Below are 15,972 nucleotides of genomic sequence, written 5' to 3' on the forward strand. Positions count from 1 at the left end.
TTTCTTTGTTAGACATAATCAGTGATCAAAGAGACTACACTTCTTGGTAGTATTAATTCCATCTGTAGCTTTGTAGGAAATTCCTTTTAGTGCCCCAATCCAACTACAAAGTAGGGACAGTTTTTATTGTGCAAGTTATTAATAGAGGCTTAACTAAATTAGTGATTGGTGATTAGCTGTGTAATTCTGGTTGCTTGTCCATTAGCATGCCCTGACCAAAAGTTGCATGGGCAATGAACACATGGAGGGCCCGGTGTATTAATGAAATTAAAGCCATATGCATTTCAAGTTTGATAAATATTTGTTGGTTGAAATAGGTTGCTTTGCTAAGCCAGATAGCCCGATGAGGAAAGCCAGCGAAAGAATAAACGTAAATTTGAACAAAAAATGTGCTTAATTCTTGGACTTTAGGGTTATTAAATTGATTAAAGGCCTTTCAAGAACTAAAGAATAAGATGACCAATGCTGATTTACTTTTCTTTGTCAGTCAGTTATTTTTTTCAATACCTGACCGTTTAATAACTGTAAGGTAATGTACTAGAAAAAATGAATGAAATATGCTTGCTGAAGCCTTTATGCATTTTAAACCCTTAAATGGTTTTGATCTGTAAAAACAAATAACTAAAACAATGTAAATTTTGTTGTTTATTACTGAATAGCATGCTTGGACATCAATATGATAATATAAAACTACATTGTTTTGAGTAACTTAAATAATGAAAACATTCATTTTGAAAAAGTTGGGATGGACATGAGTTCTAAATATTGCACAAGATCTGAAGCTGTTTTATGTTGTCACCCTGCTATTTGGCACTAATTAAATTATGTCAGTATTTGTTGTTCTATTTTATTAACAAATAAAATATTAGTGACACTTAACTGTAATGATGCAATGGTCTTGTCAAGCTCACTTTTTGAACTCTTTGACATAAGAAAGCTGAAATGCTTGCTGCCAGACTTGGCAAGAAAAATGATAAAATGCAAGTAACAGCTACAACAGAATTTGAATCATAGAAAAATAGAAATAATGAATGTGCAATGATTAACTTGGTGTTCTGTGGTATTTCTAAACAGAATGCTTGACAATGCTAAAACATGGGCTCTACGTTTGTTGTTGTCAAAATAATAAAACTATGACGGCAGCATTTTCAAAATGCCTATGCCTCAAGAACCAGATGCATGTCTACAATTTAAGAATTGATCATCAATCCAAACGCATGTTGGGGGTCTGATTCTAATTTAATAAATGTGACACTTCAAATCTGCAATGTTCATAAATGTAAAAAAAACTATTAATGCAAAAACGATGTGGAAAATAAATGGCGTGACTATCACACATGAAAATAACATGCAGTTAAACAGAGCAGTGCACATATCTCTAAATAAATTACATTTTAAAGCATTTAAATGAAACATAATTTTATCTTATGCTGCATAGAATAGTCAAGGACATTAAAGTGCACATTATGAGATTAAAATAAAAGCTTAGGTGCACAGGACATGGTAATAGATGTTAAACAGGTTGGGGGGGGGGAGGAGACAAAATACCAAGAAGAATAAAAATGACAAGCGGATGAATTTTGCATTCTGCATGAAAAAACAGCTTATGATTAAAATTTTTTAACCACCTATAATTTTTCCCTGACTAGGTACAGTTTGCGAAGACAAATTAAACATGCTTCAGAGACTTTAAATATTCTAAATAGCACATATTCTATCTTCCACTGTTCAAACTGAACAAAACAATTTGGCACACCAAATTCAGTATCTGCATCCTAGAAAGGGATACAAGAAATAGGAGAGGAACAGTAACTTTCATTCTTATCACTTCTTTCCCAATCCAAAGATATTCCCAAAGATTAGCCTTGTTTCACCATAACTTCAAAACATTCATGGTTAAATATGATGTTACCTGAACAACCCTCTTTCAATACTGTTATTTGAAAAAGTAATAACAGTCAGGTCACACGGTGACAAAGGTCTCACTTGTTGGACACTAAATTCTTGCTTCAACAACAAAGGCCTGCCTTTTTTTAAAATTGTTCGCTTATGATCACCACCATTCTGAATGTTGATTTATTGGTTTTTGACTTGACATAAAATCGATGTGCAAGCAAGGCCAGCAAAGCTTGAGCAAGAAGAGACTGTGTGCTGCACAAATATACCCTGAGATTCTTTCCTGTAAATTTAAGTAGGGAGGCACAAGAATGTGAGGCTTTTGAGATTTGACATGAATGGCAAATGAAGTATCCAAAATTAATATGAAAAGGATCGAAGCAGGTTTTACAATACTCGACATACTCTTTCAAATGGACACACACCCTCCTATACAAACACACACGTACAATCATTTAAACTTTCATTTAAGTCAATTTATGACTGAAACATTCAAACCACCAGAGAAAACTGATTCATTAATGGCATTAATGAAAAATTATACCCTGGCCGAGAAATAAATTTTGAAGGTTAACTTAGCCTGATGTCTGAAAGAGAATAAGACTAAGTGCACATAATAACAGAAACAGTATTCAGTAATCCAATAATATTTTACAGGTTGTTTTGTGCCTGTGTGCAAACAACAAATGAGTTAAAGAGATATCGATGTCTGTGAACACAAGCCCAGGGACTTCACTGCATAATACTACTATTTCATCAATGGCAGTGACCAAAAGTAAATAGTTGAAACCAGATTGTAGAAGATATCCTTCAAAACTACAGCAATGTAGACCTTTCAAACAGCGAGGGAAGTCTCTCTCTCATTTTTAACCTTTAAACCCTGTCAATGATCAGCTATATGTTTGTGCCACATGCACCCAGCATGTGCATCAACAGTTTTCTCCACCATGGAAGTGAAAAGGCACCAATGATCCAGATTTCACCATTACTGAGATATAATCTGGTGGTTAAGCCAGAATGTTAAAGCAGTCTTTAACATCTTCTGTTTTTGGTTGCATGTCTAAATGTGATATTCTGGAAAATTGTGTCATCCGCCATTCTGAGCACAAATATATCCTCCATGCTAAACCATGTGTTACTTCCCTCAAAATCTAGTACTTTTTTTTTGGAAAAACAAAAGCTACATTTTTAGACCATTCCTGCATATGCTAACATTGTAAAAAAATTAATAAGGAGGAAAACAGAAGCCATATACAACAGCAAATTATAAAAGCATAATACTAAAGAATCCTTTCTTTGTTCTGCCAATCTTTCCAGCCCTGGTCTGAGGCAAATACACAGTTCTGAGTGCCTTGTAGCAGATAGCTGCTTAACTTTTTAAAAATAGTTTTTTTATTTCTTTTTCTTGCCAATTGTAGACTGCTGAGCCTCCATGGCTGCCTTGCGCTGGTTGAAGAGATTTACTTCATCCTCCAGTTTTTTGCGGTTATCCTCTATTTTCTTTTTCTCCTCAGCATGTTGCTTTTTAAGCTGGTCAAATCTTGCATGGAGCTGCAAAAGGAAATCACAGATAAAAATTCAGACATTTATTAGCAATTATTTGTGCAATATCCAGCACCTTTTAAACATTCTTGCTGATTTTTGATATGAACAAGTACTCAAAAAAATATTAAGCCATGTCTTTATTTGGTTTGAATGAATGAATGAATGAAGGAGTCTTATAACGCGCAAAATCCGAATCCTTGAGAAACGCTCAATGCGCACGAAATATTACAGAAAAGTACACCAATATAATCCACATTATCAGCTGCAGAAAAACAAAAGGAAAGTTAGAATCAAACGATCGGACGGCTAAAAAAGGACCACAGTTGTGAGCGAACGATCTGCTGCTGCAAAGCGCATGACCACTACTCACAAACATAGGTCCACAAATCAGAAGAAGGAAAAACAGATGATCACATGGGCATTGTAGGAAAATGAAAAGTTAGATCATCAGGTGCTGGGCCCTGCAGTACAGTCCTCAGTCCTCTTGATGAGTGCTGAGCTACATGCACTGTGGTCGTATCTCTGTGACCTGTATATAGCTGATCAATACAGGCCACACTGTCAAACTGCACGATGACACCCTCTGATGATTGTGATCAACATCTACAAGCCGCATGATGTAAGTGTCTTTGTGTTGCATTCTGCGAACTGACTGGATCTACAGGCTGGATGTCGATCGCTCTCGCGTGCTTCACTCACTGTCACAGCGAACTTGAGTTGTAGTAAAGAAAGTGAAGCGGCGATCCCTTTTTTTCGTTGTATAACATGATAATATTCCTTCATATTCTTAAGATGTTCTCAGTATATTCTCAATATTTATCCGATGTCATCGATCCTTGTTATCTGGAGTCGTCGCCGTTAGATCTACAGTGATCGCCCTTATTAACCACAAATAACCACAAAACTACAAATAGTTTGCACTTCTTTCTCGTGGAACGGCTGAGACTCTCAGCTGCCAGTGTCAGTATCAGCTGCGCAAAGGACTGTTAGTGTCCGCCATAGAAGCAAACTCCGAGAAAAGCTCTTGTATCGGAAATATCGTGTGGCAACAGCCTGTCCTCAGTGTTCACAGAACAGGAAAACAGGGTCATGTTATCTGCACAATGGTGGGGAGGTGATGTCGATGGTAAGGCTGACTTGCTGGTGTACAATCAGGCAGTTTAGCGCGTCTTCTGCCATGGGCCTGTACTGGATCTCAACGGCCCTGAGTTCAGATCTACAGCTCGGAAAGCCATAGTGTCGTCATACAGTAGCAACGCAGAATAGAGCAATGATGAAATCACAAAACAGAGGAAAACTGCATGAAAATTTTGAAAGCAAAGGACTGACTTGTGTGATCTTCAAGATCTTCAGGAAAAAAAAAAAAAAAACCGTTATGCAGAGAAGACCAGAAGTCGACGGAAAATCCGAAATCGCAGAAGAAACCAAAGTCAAATAGTCTTGCACAGCAACGACGAAACGAAAAAAAAAGCACCGTGCGAACCAATGGGCACCAAAAACACAGCAAACTAATAAAAATACAAAAATTGCGGAGAACCGCAAACCTGCCAGGCGAAGGGACGCTACTCTCCTGGTTCAACAGTTTTCGAAAAATTAACAGGCTTGTTCGCAGCTGGCAGTTTAGCCTTGTCATCAGAGTATATGCACCTGCTTGTAAATATGTCCAAATAATTTTAAAGTACCTCTTTCTCTGCTTCCTTAAGTTCACTCTCTTTTTCCTTCACACGGATAACAAAGGTCTGGCGCATCTCCTCTTCTTTCTTTTGCAAGTTACTAATGTGTTCTTGTCTTTTTTGCTCATATGTCTCTGAAAGACTAAAAAAAGAGATAATATCAAGGCCTGTTCAAATGTCAAGATATCAGGTACGTTATGAAAACCGAGGCATCAATGGTTGGAGGTTTGGGTTAGTGGTATTTGAAAGGTAACGTTTGGCAATGTATAGCATAGGTGATAATGGTTTAAAAGTGCTATGTGATGGATCAGAGTAAACTGCAGACATCAACTTATTACTGACTTAAGGCACTTTTCTGTGTAATAGATTAGTGGGTATATGTATGAGCTGGAAACTGTGCCCTGGTGCTGTTTTAAGAAATAATAATAATTCAAAAAAGCGAGAAAGCAAGAGATTTAGTAAGAAATTTGACTACAGGAAACAGGGATGTCAAAAGGTGAGGTCAGTCACCAGTATGCATGTATACCAAACAAGTGTGTCAATGATTGAGAAAACAAAACAAAATACGTGGGAATAAAAGAAAACAGAAATAAGACAAACCTCTTCATATCAGAGTCTGAGAATCCCATCTCTTCCAGCTTGTGGCGACGATAGAGCTCATAATGGATGAGGTGAGTGGTTTCCCTTAGATCTTCCATATTTGTGCGAATCAACATTTCACGCAGCTTGACGAAGTCACAGTGGTTCTCATTTTCCACTTTAAAAAAAAAAAGTTAAAATGATCTTCAATGGCAATTTTATGATTACATTTTGCTTTGTTTGTTTTTATGTATCTATAAAGATCAAGATCTAGGCTTTTGAACAACAGCTGTATGAAATAAAAAGAAACATTCACAAGGTGTTAACTCCATGCATCCAGTATCTTAACATTCACAAGGTGTTAACTCCATGCATCCAGTATCTTGTCTCAGCTTCTGTACTTGTCCAGAACTAGTTTCAAGTACTTGCATTAAGTTACAAAAGGAAGCTTGAACACTGTGACATTTCTCTTGTTTGTTATGTCAAGTCCACTTTGTCTTTTCTTTCAACGGAAGACTGAACACTGGTATCCAATGGAATATTAATAATAATATTGTGACCTTATATAGCACCATATCCTGGTTCTATGGACAGACTCATGGTGCTTTACAGAAAAAAAACCAGCACAAACATGGATGCATGCCACATAACATGCAAAAGTGTTGTCTTGAAAGAATTCCAGATGAGAAGCTTGCCAGCATGCACAAATCATTTGAAAAACTGATCCAGGCTGAAAATGGTCCTGTCCACAATTTTTGGTTACTTTCCTGCTTAATCCCTTCTGATAAAACTGCAGTAAGCCAACCATCATACCAAAGTTCCTCAACATTGCCATGTTCTTAAATTATTTGTGAGAACACTTTCAATAGGATGTATACTTGTTTATATGAATCATCTGCCACAGATTTCAGATTTAATTAATCAAATGCATATTGAAACCATGCACCAAAGTCAGCGCACTTTATAAAAATGGAACTAATGCAACAGCTAACACACAAAATGAAAGCACACATAAAAACATACACAAAACAAAGCCTGATGTATTCATACACACAACACAGAACTATAACCTAGGATTGCAAAGGTTGGCGCACAGCTGCCAAAGAAACTTTCAAAATCTTTCAATGTTTTGTAAAAATAATTTATATGTATTTGTATTTATAGACAAAACCAACTGTAACAACTGCTCCGGATTCCAAATAAACAACTCTTCTGTAAATAAATAAATGTCATCAGAGTGACAGCCTAAAGTTAAGGCAAAACCTGAATGTAGCTCCACCACCTGAGTGCCTTACAGACTTTTTCTTTTAATGCTATTTTAATGTTTCCTCACTGATTATCTTTCTTAATTCTTTTTTTTTTTTGACACAGGAGGCTCTTATTTTAGTAAAATGATAATCAGGCCTGACCTTGTACAGTGCCCCAAGGATACTGACGAGCTTTCACCATCTTGTTTCCTATCTTCACCTCATCATTACTGCCCACCACAGCAAAGGGCAGGTTACTCTGTAGCAAGAGTAGAAGAGTGAGAAAACCAGCTTGTCAGCATACAGAGAAAACATTTCATGCACACCTGCTCTTCATTAAGGGTTGCTCAATAATTTTTAATAAGATAATGCCATAAACAAGTAAAGGTGTTCAGGTTTAATTAGTTGAAAGCAAATTTAAACTGGTATCATCAACTGAGGGGAAGGGGGGGATTTGGTGTTTTACGCCGTGTCAGCAACTGAGGCTATATTACGGCAAGCAGCCAGCCCTGTAAACAGATGCCACGTGCAGAGAAAGAACAGCGTGCCCGAGACAAGAAGTGAACTCTGGGCAGCCAACCTTCACTGTATTGGTGACAGGCGCTAACAGCGCTAACCATTGCGCCACCGGGCCGCCCATATCATCAACTGAAATGACTTTAAAATTATGATAAAAATATAACTGATTTGTTAAAATCATTTATTTAGAAAGCAAAGGTTACTTCTATTTGCACATAATTTTTAATATGTGCACATGTCTCTGCATAAAAGCAAATTTCATAACGTTCTTAAAGAAGGTAGCCCAACCCTATTCCAGAAAATTCTAAGCCTATCAAAATTTGATTTTAGATGGAAAAAAAAAAAAAAGAAAAAAAAGAAAGAAAAAGAAAGGTAATGGCAAGGATTGGAAATGAAGAGGGATTCAAAAGTATCAGTGAACAAGGGAGAGTATATAAGCATAGAAAATAAAAGATTACACAAGCAAAAGACTGGACACTTACAGTACCCAACCTTATCTACTTCACACTCACATTCATGGAGCCATTGGTTTCAGCAACAGTCTCATCATCAGTGGGAAATTGGTAGATCTGCACTCCATTGGCTGTCAGTTCACTCATTATCTGTTCAGAAAATAGAAAAAAAAATTGTTAATAGAAAGGGATGTGGCTAAAGAAAAGAGAGAGTACTAGTACATTATCTCCTTTTCAAAGTTTCAGAGATACACGTACTTACCTTAGCCTTGAACTTGGTCAGTTCAGTCTTGGTAATAGTATCAGCCTTAGCAATAACAGGAATGATATTGACTTTGCTGTCAAGTTTCTTCATTGTTACAAGATCCAAAGCCTTTAAACTGCAATGAAATTGAGACAAATCTGGCTACAGTATTAAATCCTTAACGAACCTGAAGATCTAGATGAGCCAGTCATCTTCCCAATTGATAACATCCACATACATGATTTATCAATAAATGCTTCCAGCTCTTTCCTTGGCTTAACAATGTAAGCATGTGAATAGACTTTATAGTGTGCCTCACACCAACAGACATATATATTTTATGGCCAGTGTAGACTCTTAACTCACGAGTGTCCAGTGGGTGCAATAAAGTAGAGGCAGGCATGTACTCTAGAGTCATGGTAACTATGCAACATGCGCTTTGATTTTGAGCTCTTCTTGCAAGTAGGCGTCAAACTGAGCATCAATATAGTCCACAATTGGCTTCCAGCTGAAATCAAAAGAAAATAGGGTCAAATTCAAGTAGAAATAATATATTTTAAATCATTTCTGTTTGTATTTTCTTCAGGGCTTTACAGTATGCCTACTGTAAAAGTGAAGGAAGGCAGACGTAGTTTTCTTGAGTAAGGGCTATATCATCAGATCTTGCATGAGTTACATGAAAGAAAGCTAGAGAAGAGACAGATGAGGTTCTAGAAAGAGCTTTCAATTACCTAAGCATGTTCTTTTCATATTCTTTTTTAGTAAACAGAAGGCACAAACATGCCAACATTCTATTGAAAAACTCTCAGAAGCTTCTACAGACATGCTGTTCTCTCAAACTGCACATGAGACAACTGCAAACCCTGCAGCAATAAAACTTTTAAACATTAAGACCTGGTCTCACTGTGTTATTATTTTAATGGAACACTTAACTTTTTTCTATATTGACTCAGCACAGTATGGAGTTAAAAAAAAAAACCCAACAATATAGTTGTAACCCTTGGCAATGGTTAACTGTATTTATCCTGCAAAATTAAAAACTACAACTGAAGGCCATCTTCACTATAACACTTCACTAGAACTGTTCATTCTGATGATTACCATAATTATTCATTTACTTAATACATGTATATCAACTTCCCTACCAACACAAAATACAAAAATATGATAATGAAGTAATTTTTATCCAAAAATTGAAGTCTTAATATACCCACATGTCCACCCTCTCCACACACATACCAAACCAGTCAAAGGTCAAACAAGCCTATTTGATCAGCTTCAGAGTCAGTACTCTGTTTCAGATGCAACAATCACTTTGAAACCCACAATCCAATTTTTATCATTTATGCTCAACATGTAATTTGCTTATTATTTTCCTTTAGGTAACCTATAAAAGAAAAACACAGTTTACAGAAAAATTTGACAGTAAGATCTTTTGAAAAAAAATCAAGTAATACAATTTAGTCTCTACTTCTAATTCCCCAAAGGAAGTGTTATTGAATCTGCTTTTTTTAAAGGCATCTAGAATAGCGCTAACCCTTTACAATTCACTTAACCATTCCTCGTTGAAAACCACCCCCACTTGGCTGTTAAGCAAGAAGCCAGAACTGTTAAAAAAAAAAAAAAAAATGAATTCTTAATCAATAGTTTTGATTTTTTTAAAATGGTGGCACCATATCTTCTTCATGCCTTTCCTTTCCCAACACAATAAGAAGTGAACTGCCAACAGCTGTGTCAAATGAAAGAAGAATGTTGTGCAACAGAGCATGCCTATGACCTAACCTATCCACTTCCCCAACTGGCTGGCTCATTAACCTAGAGATGTTATTCTTCGTTATAAGAGGTATATAAGAGGTTCCAGGTTCAAATACCAGAAAAGTACCCCAGTAATTGCTTAAATTTCATCTATCGAAGAAAAAAAAAAATCAAGACGAAAAACCAGGCACACACAAAAGAATTCGGCAAATTTCAATCAAAAGGAAATTTCAAAAACTGACAGCCAAAAAACTTTGAGGAGTCCTTTTCTTGAATATCATGAAAAAAAAATCTTCCTTACGCATCATCACAGACAGCCTGATAACACTTTGGGTGAGTGAATGGATAGTAGGAAGTCTTTTCTTCTCCCTTGAGTTTTTTTTTTTACTGGGTCCATGGCAATTTGGTTCATTACCTCAGGTAATACCTGCTATTAATGTCATTGCTTGCCCACAATGTCTGCAGAATTCACAGGCACAATGACAATATCATGCACTAGCTGGCAATAATCACACAGTCAGTAGATATAAATGAATAAAGTTAATCTTGTTTTTAATAACAGCAATGGATTTCCTTCTCTCATAAGCAAGACGATAACTGCAAATTAATTCCAAGACAAAACTCACATTTTCACATCTGCAGTAGCAAAACTATGCCAAAGATTTTGGAAGGGAGAATGGAAAAAAGAAAGAAAAATGTAGTGTGCCTCTATGTGGACCAGTCAATTATTAAGAAAAAGAGGCCTTCAGCAAGTGTAAAATAAGATGGATAAATATCATCCCGAGTCATGATAAAACAAGCATGTTAACAAAGTGCAGCAACAGAAGACAAGTCTGCCATAGACGTTCACATACAACAAACCCTCAACAAGTGAGCATTAATGAGTGAGTACAAAGAAAATCACAAAACTGGTGATAGGTCCTTTCATGCCATCTCCGGCTTACCTTCCCGCCCATATTCACATGCAGAAAAAAACAGTGGAACAATGACCAAAAAAGCACAAAAAATTTATAAAAAAAAGGTGGGGAAAAAAAAAAGAGCTAACAAAAATTTTTCCAGGCCACAAAAAATCAACAGGCATATGCAACATAAATGTCAAGCAGTCAACTCAACAAGCATGTAGCCAGGGTGATAAGCAAGATGCACGCAGGTCTCAGCTCTCACCTATCATCTTTGTCTATCTGATCCCCAAACCCAACAGAGTCCACCATGGTTAAATTAAAGAGAACATTCTTCTCGCGCAGCTCTGAAATATCAAAGATACAGAACAAATGCTGGTTAGCAACAGGCTCTGAGTAACAGGAGGCTGTGATGGTGCTCAGTGCACACACTGCTGCTATCATTCTGTGTGCTGGAATATTTCTGGCAGTGGAATCTGGGAAAGGAACCACCTGCAAGTGTGCTTTCTTTACCTGTCAGCTTTGTTGATCTGATCACCAAAGCCAGTGGTGTCCACAATGGTCAGCTTCAGCCGAACGTTCTTCTCGGTCAGGTCTGAAATTCAACCACATCTAGCATTTTCAGCTACAATGTTAACATAAACACAGAGGCTGTCACTCTCCTGACTATTCCCAGTAGTGATCAGCTTCATGCAGAATGCATCTTAATTTCTTATTGTGCTCAATTGTGTGAAACTGTTTTTTACTGTCAAAACACATGAATTAAGATTAATTTCATTGGTTATAGGTTTTGGATAGTGGCTTCTTTTAAACTGCAGCCACAAATGTAATAAAGGAGTGAAGGACATATGTTCTCTAGACTTATACTATAAAAGGCCATGTGAACGGTATACCATCTGCTGCACAAAAATGGCAACTGATCAAATGCAACATGTAATCATAAATAAATTTCTTATTTGATAATAATGTTTATTCACTAGTTACCAAAACTTTTGTAATCAAAATATGAATATTTTCTTTTATCATTTTTAGCACTATCAGCATCTGACAGCTGCAGGGTGAAAAGACAAATGTGGATAAGAGTTGTCTTAAGAGTATACTGCTTTAATTCTTAACGAAAACAGAGTTTAAAATTCTACTTCACTCAGGGATAAATAAAATTTTATTATTTGCTTTTGCTTTCAATATCCAAAAAACCAACTAAAACCAAAAATATTGTTAAATAAAAACCTGTCAAAAGCTTCACAGTGTGATTCCCATTAAAATATAAGTGGGACAAACATTAAGGTTGTATTTTTAAAATTAAGACACCTTAAGATTTTTGTAGTAATGTTATCATTATCTGTTTCTGGTCTGTTTTGTTTTGCAATATACATCTATAAATAAATTAGCTATATTTCTGTCATCTGAACATTTTTTTTGTTGAGATAACATTGTTTAAGATAGATTGTAAAAATGTTTACTTCATGCCTCTACAAAGATGCGAGGTGTGAGTGGAATGTAGTTGAGTTGTGCCAAAGGAATGAAGGGTTTAAAAGCATGAGTGTAGGCAAATCCCCATATTATGGCTCTCTTGCTATAGGATAAATCCTAAACAATAAACACCAAAATAGACAGATAACCAAAACAAACTCACTCAAAATGAAATTACCATAATTCTCAAAAGTTAACATTATACTGTGCATAAGGAAAAGAAACTAAAAATACCATAAGTGTGGGCCTTAAGTTTCACTCCTGGCAGATCATGGGAGCTTTGGGTTGAGTCAAAGTTGGTGTTGAAAAGTGTATCCATAAGGGTAGACTTGCCAATACCAGTCTCGCCTGAAATAAAACCCAAACCAAAAAGTCTATTTTGAACCTGTGCTAACCCTAACCCTAAACCTGACTCAGAAGGGTGAGGAAAAAAAAATTAACAAAAACATAATGGTTTAGTCCACAAAAAACAAAAACAGGATGATAAAAAGAACAAAAGCAAACAGCAGGACAGAGTGAAGAATGGGTATGAATTGTGACTAAGAAAGTTAAATAAAACTAATTTCTTCTGTTTATAATAAGTCAGTGGATTTGTTAATGATTATCCTTTAACTTACATGAAAAACTACACATAATGTTACACACTGTAGCACTCTTACAGAGAAACAAATTCATTTGCAATCACACCATCAAATGATCAACTGTCAAACACTGCTGTGGAGATGGCTGTCAAAGTTACAATGGTGTCTTATAAAAATTGGGCCTACAGTATAAAGACTCAATCAAACATCTTCAGACAACTTTACCTACACTGCGAAAGAAAGGGATGGAAGTGAGATAAAGAGAAAGCACATTTGCTTCAAAGCTCACTCCAGACATATAAACATCTTAGAAATATACATACCAACACACAGAATGTTGAAACAAAAGCCTTGACATACTGATTTGTTCACCAACTGATCAGGAAGACTATCAAAGCCAACATGACCCGAAAGTGTTAAATTTCTCATGTTGTTTAGTAAAACCTGAAAAAAAAATTTAAAAAAAATATATAAAAAAAACCAACAGTGAAAAACAAACATGTAAAGGCTGATTTCATTTCATGTAATTATCTAAGAAACTCAGACACGTTTTATGCAAGCCAAAGGTTTGCTACAGCAAAAGTAAGTCCATTAGTCTTTTACAATCTATCTTAGGCTTGGGTTACAAGCCTGTCCAAAGGCATGCTAAATAATAACATGCCATGGAAATGTCAGATTATTATTTGATGGTTTATCATTTATATGAGAGTGGATGCCATGACAATCAAATACTTAATGTGGAACTGTGAATGCTCTATTATCAATAATCTAATACAGTGACATGCCATTTGTTCTGTATGTCTATGGTATATGACAATGTGTGTCATACCTTTTAGAAATGTCACCAGTCATTTCGCCCCAAGACATAACAGCCTAAGTTAAATCATCCCAGGTATGTATGTATCATCCAATTTGTCTTTTGGGCCTAGGATGATTTGGCCTTTGATTTTGGAACAACACGATTTTACTTGAAACAATATGGACATAGCTGGAACAATTTGACTCAGGATGAGGCAATATGATTGGAGGAAATGACTAGCTCTCTTTAAAAGACATCTTCCTCAATCTTGTGACTTCTGGATGTGTTTCTATACATACATTTTCCATAATTATTTAATTCAGCTTGTTGCAAGTGTCCAACACAGTGGACTATCTGTACAAATCTTACCTAGTCCTACCTAGAGTTTGTATCCTTCCCTCAACCTCCCATTCTGATGATTGGATTACTCCTGGATTTTCTTCATTAGCTAGATTTTCTATTTTAGAATACAGAGGATAGCCCCCAAATCTATATATATGGCATCATAGCTATGTGAGGAAAGCACTTTAAACAATTAAATCTCTGACATTTAACACAAGAGAATATTACACTATATTTTAACAACACTTATAAGCACAGACAGTAGCCATGGCTTATTATCACTAGTTTTCTGCCTTGATGTTTCATAATAAAGAATGCACTAGACAATCATCGTTTGAGTTACTAGGCTAGAATTAGAAAGTAATAAATGATTTACTAGTAATCATCAGGGGTAGTTATAAACATTTCATAGCTTCCGGAGTATCTCGCATAAATATGCTTAGGAGCCAAAATCTGGCGACAGAAAGGCGGGGTTCGTTTCTAATCTGAATGTGATCAGAAGCAAAAGAGCCGTTGGCTTTCTGAGATTGCGGATTGACGGCACTCTTCAATTAACCATTATTTCGAATTTCATGTCAAACATAATACTTAGTAGGCAAAACGCTATGCATTAACTTTTTGATAACAGACTCGCTATTATTAAACTCTAACGTGAAACTCAGAAGTTGAATCATGAATTTTAGACAGTATTCTTCCTTATCTCAATGGCACAATCGGCTTAACTATATTCACTGTTATTAAAATAACACACTTTGAAACTTTTACGTTTAACACTGAAAACTGGTGTAAGTAATATGAAATCAGTGTCTTACCCTTTCTACTTCGACTGCAGCCATTAAAGTGTATGAATAGAACGAGGTCAAAAAATTCCTTAAATTCTTGAAGAAAAGATAGAACACACTCCCTGTCAAAGAAACCGGAAGAATGGATGAGTCGGTGCTACTGTTGCGGGATAGTTTTATCTAATAAACATATTTTTTAATTTATTATAATATTACCACAATTTTGCAAAGATACAAAGTGGAAATATTAGATTATTTGATCTCACGATACAAACAGAAATTTATTCAGCCCGTAAATACGGAAGTCGTCGCCTAAACTCTGCGGCGTACACATCAAAAGCGATGTGAGACGTGTTGCATAGGCGTAGCGAATCGAGCGAAGCTAGCCAATCTAGCCGGAAGTGTAAAGAGCGCGGCCCTACAAGCTAGCGAACCTAGACCCCTAGCGTAGCAAAGCTAGCGGCCTTTGGAGGTCCTACGCTTGCTATTCAAAATGGCCGACATTGTTGTCGGTTTCAAGTTTGCAGATGAGAGTTTCTTTGATGCTCCCGTTAAAAAGGAGTATTGGACCGGATACAAAGTGGTAAGTATCTTTTAATGATAAGTGTTAAAAATACTCTATTATTTATGTGGAAACATATTTATTTGTGTAGCGGGAGCAATTTTAGACAATGTGTAGTCGGATTGGCGTTTGCCGAGTACGAGCTTTACGATTAAGGCCGTGTACAAAGTGGTGTCTTTTAACGATTGCTATTTAAAATACCCTATTATCAAGGTTGACAAAATATTCACATGTTTAGCGAGAGTAATTTTATAACAACTTGTAGCCCCGACAGTATCCTCCAATCTGCAGTCTCTGCGTGTACCGGCCTCTTGTGTGTGTGTGTGTGTTTTAATTTTCTGCTTTCTAGTTCCAAAATTTATTATCTCAAGTTATGAAAATGCTGAAGGTGGTGATAAAGGTAATTTTTCAGTGTTATAAATGCCATGAAGAGCTGTTATAATGGAAGGCTTTAATGATTTTCACAAATAACCCAGCTATGAAAATATTGTGCACATTATTGAACTATCCTTCCAACAGAATGAAATAGTACAACTACCCTGTTCTTTGACGTTTAGAATCAAAGCTTTAAGTTTGAATCTGATACTGTTGCATTTACTAAACATATCACTATGTTATTCTGGT

General features: G+C 36.1%; 2 protein-coding genes across 2 annotated transcripts in view; one reads left to right on the forward strand and one right to left on the reverse strand.

The window, feature by feature from the left end:
• Window positions 1–632: 632 nt before the first annotated feature.
• On the reverse strand, window positions 633–14,972 carry LOC112559234 (septin-11-like). Its single transcript, XM_025230297.1, is given in 12 exon segments — window positions 633–3,447; window positions 5,124–5,256; window positions 5,715–5,871; window positions 7,103–7,199; window positions 7,972–8,061; window positions 8,174–8,291; window positions 8,522–8,595; window positions 8,597–8,663; window positions 11,323–11,404; window positions 12,517–12,630; window positions 13,187–13,307; window positions 14,817–14,972. Coding segments are annotated over 12 exon segments (1,236 nt in total). The 5' UTR covers window positions 14,841–14,972; the 3' UTR covers window positions 633–3,288.
• Window positions 14,973–15,084: 112 nt separating this feature from the next.
• The window catches only part of LOC112559238 (neurobeachin-like), a 172,766-nt gene continuing 171,878 nt past the window's right edge, over window positions 15,085–15,972 (forward strand). Inside the window, 1 exon segment of the mRNA XM_025230304.1 lies at window positions 15,085–15,130. The gene's annotated coding sequence lies outside the window, so the exon portion shown is untranslated.

The sequence above is a fragment of the Pomacea canaliculata genome, linkage group LG3 (assembly GCF_003073045.1).
Source record: "Pomacea canaliculata isolate SZHN2017 linkage group LG3, ASM307304v1, whole genome shotgun sequence".
NCBI classification, from domain to species: Eukaryota; Metazoa; Mollusca; class Gastropoda; order Architaenioglossa; family Ampullariidae; genus Pomacea; species Pomacea canaliculata.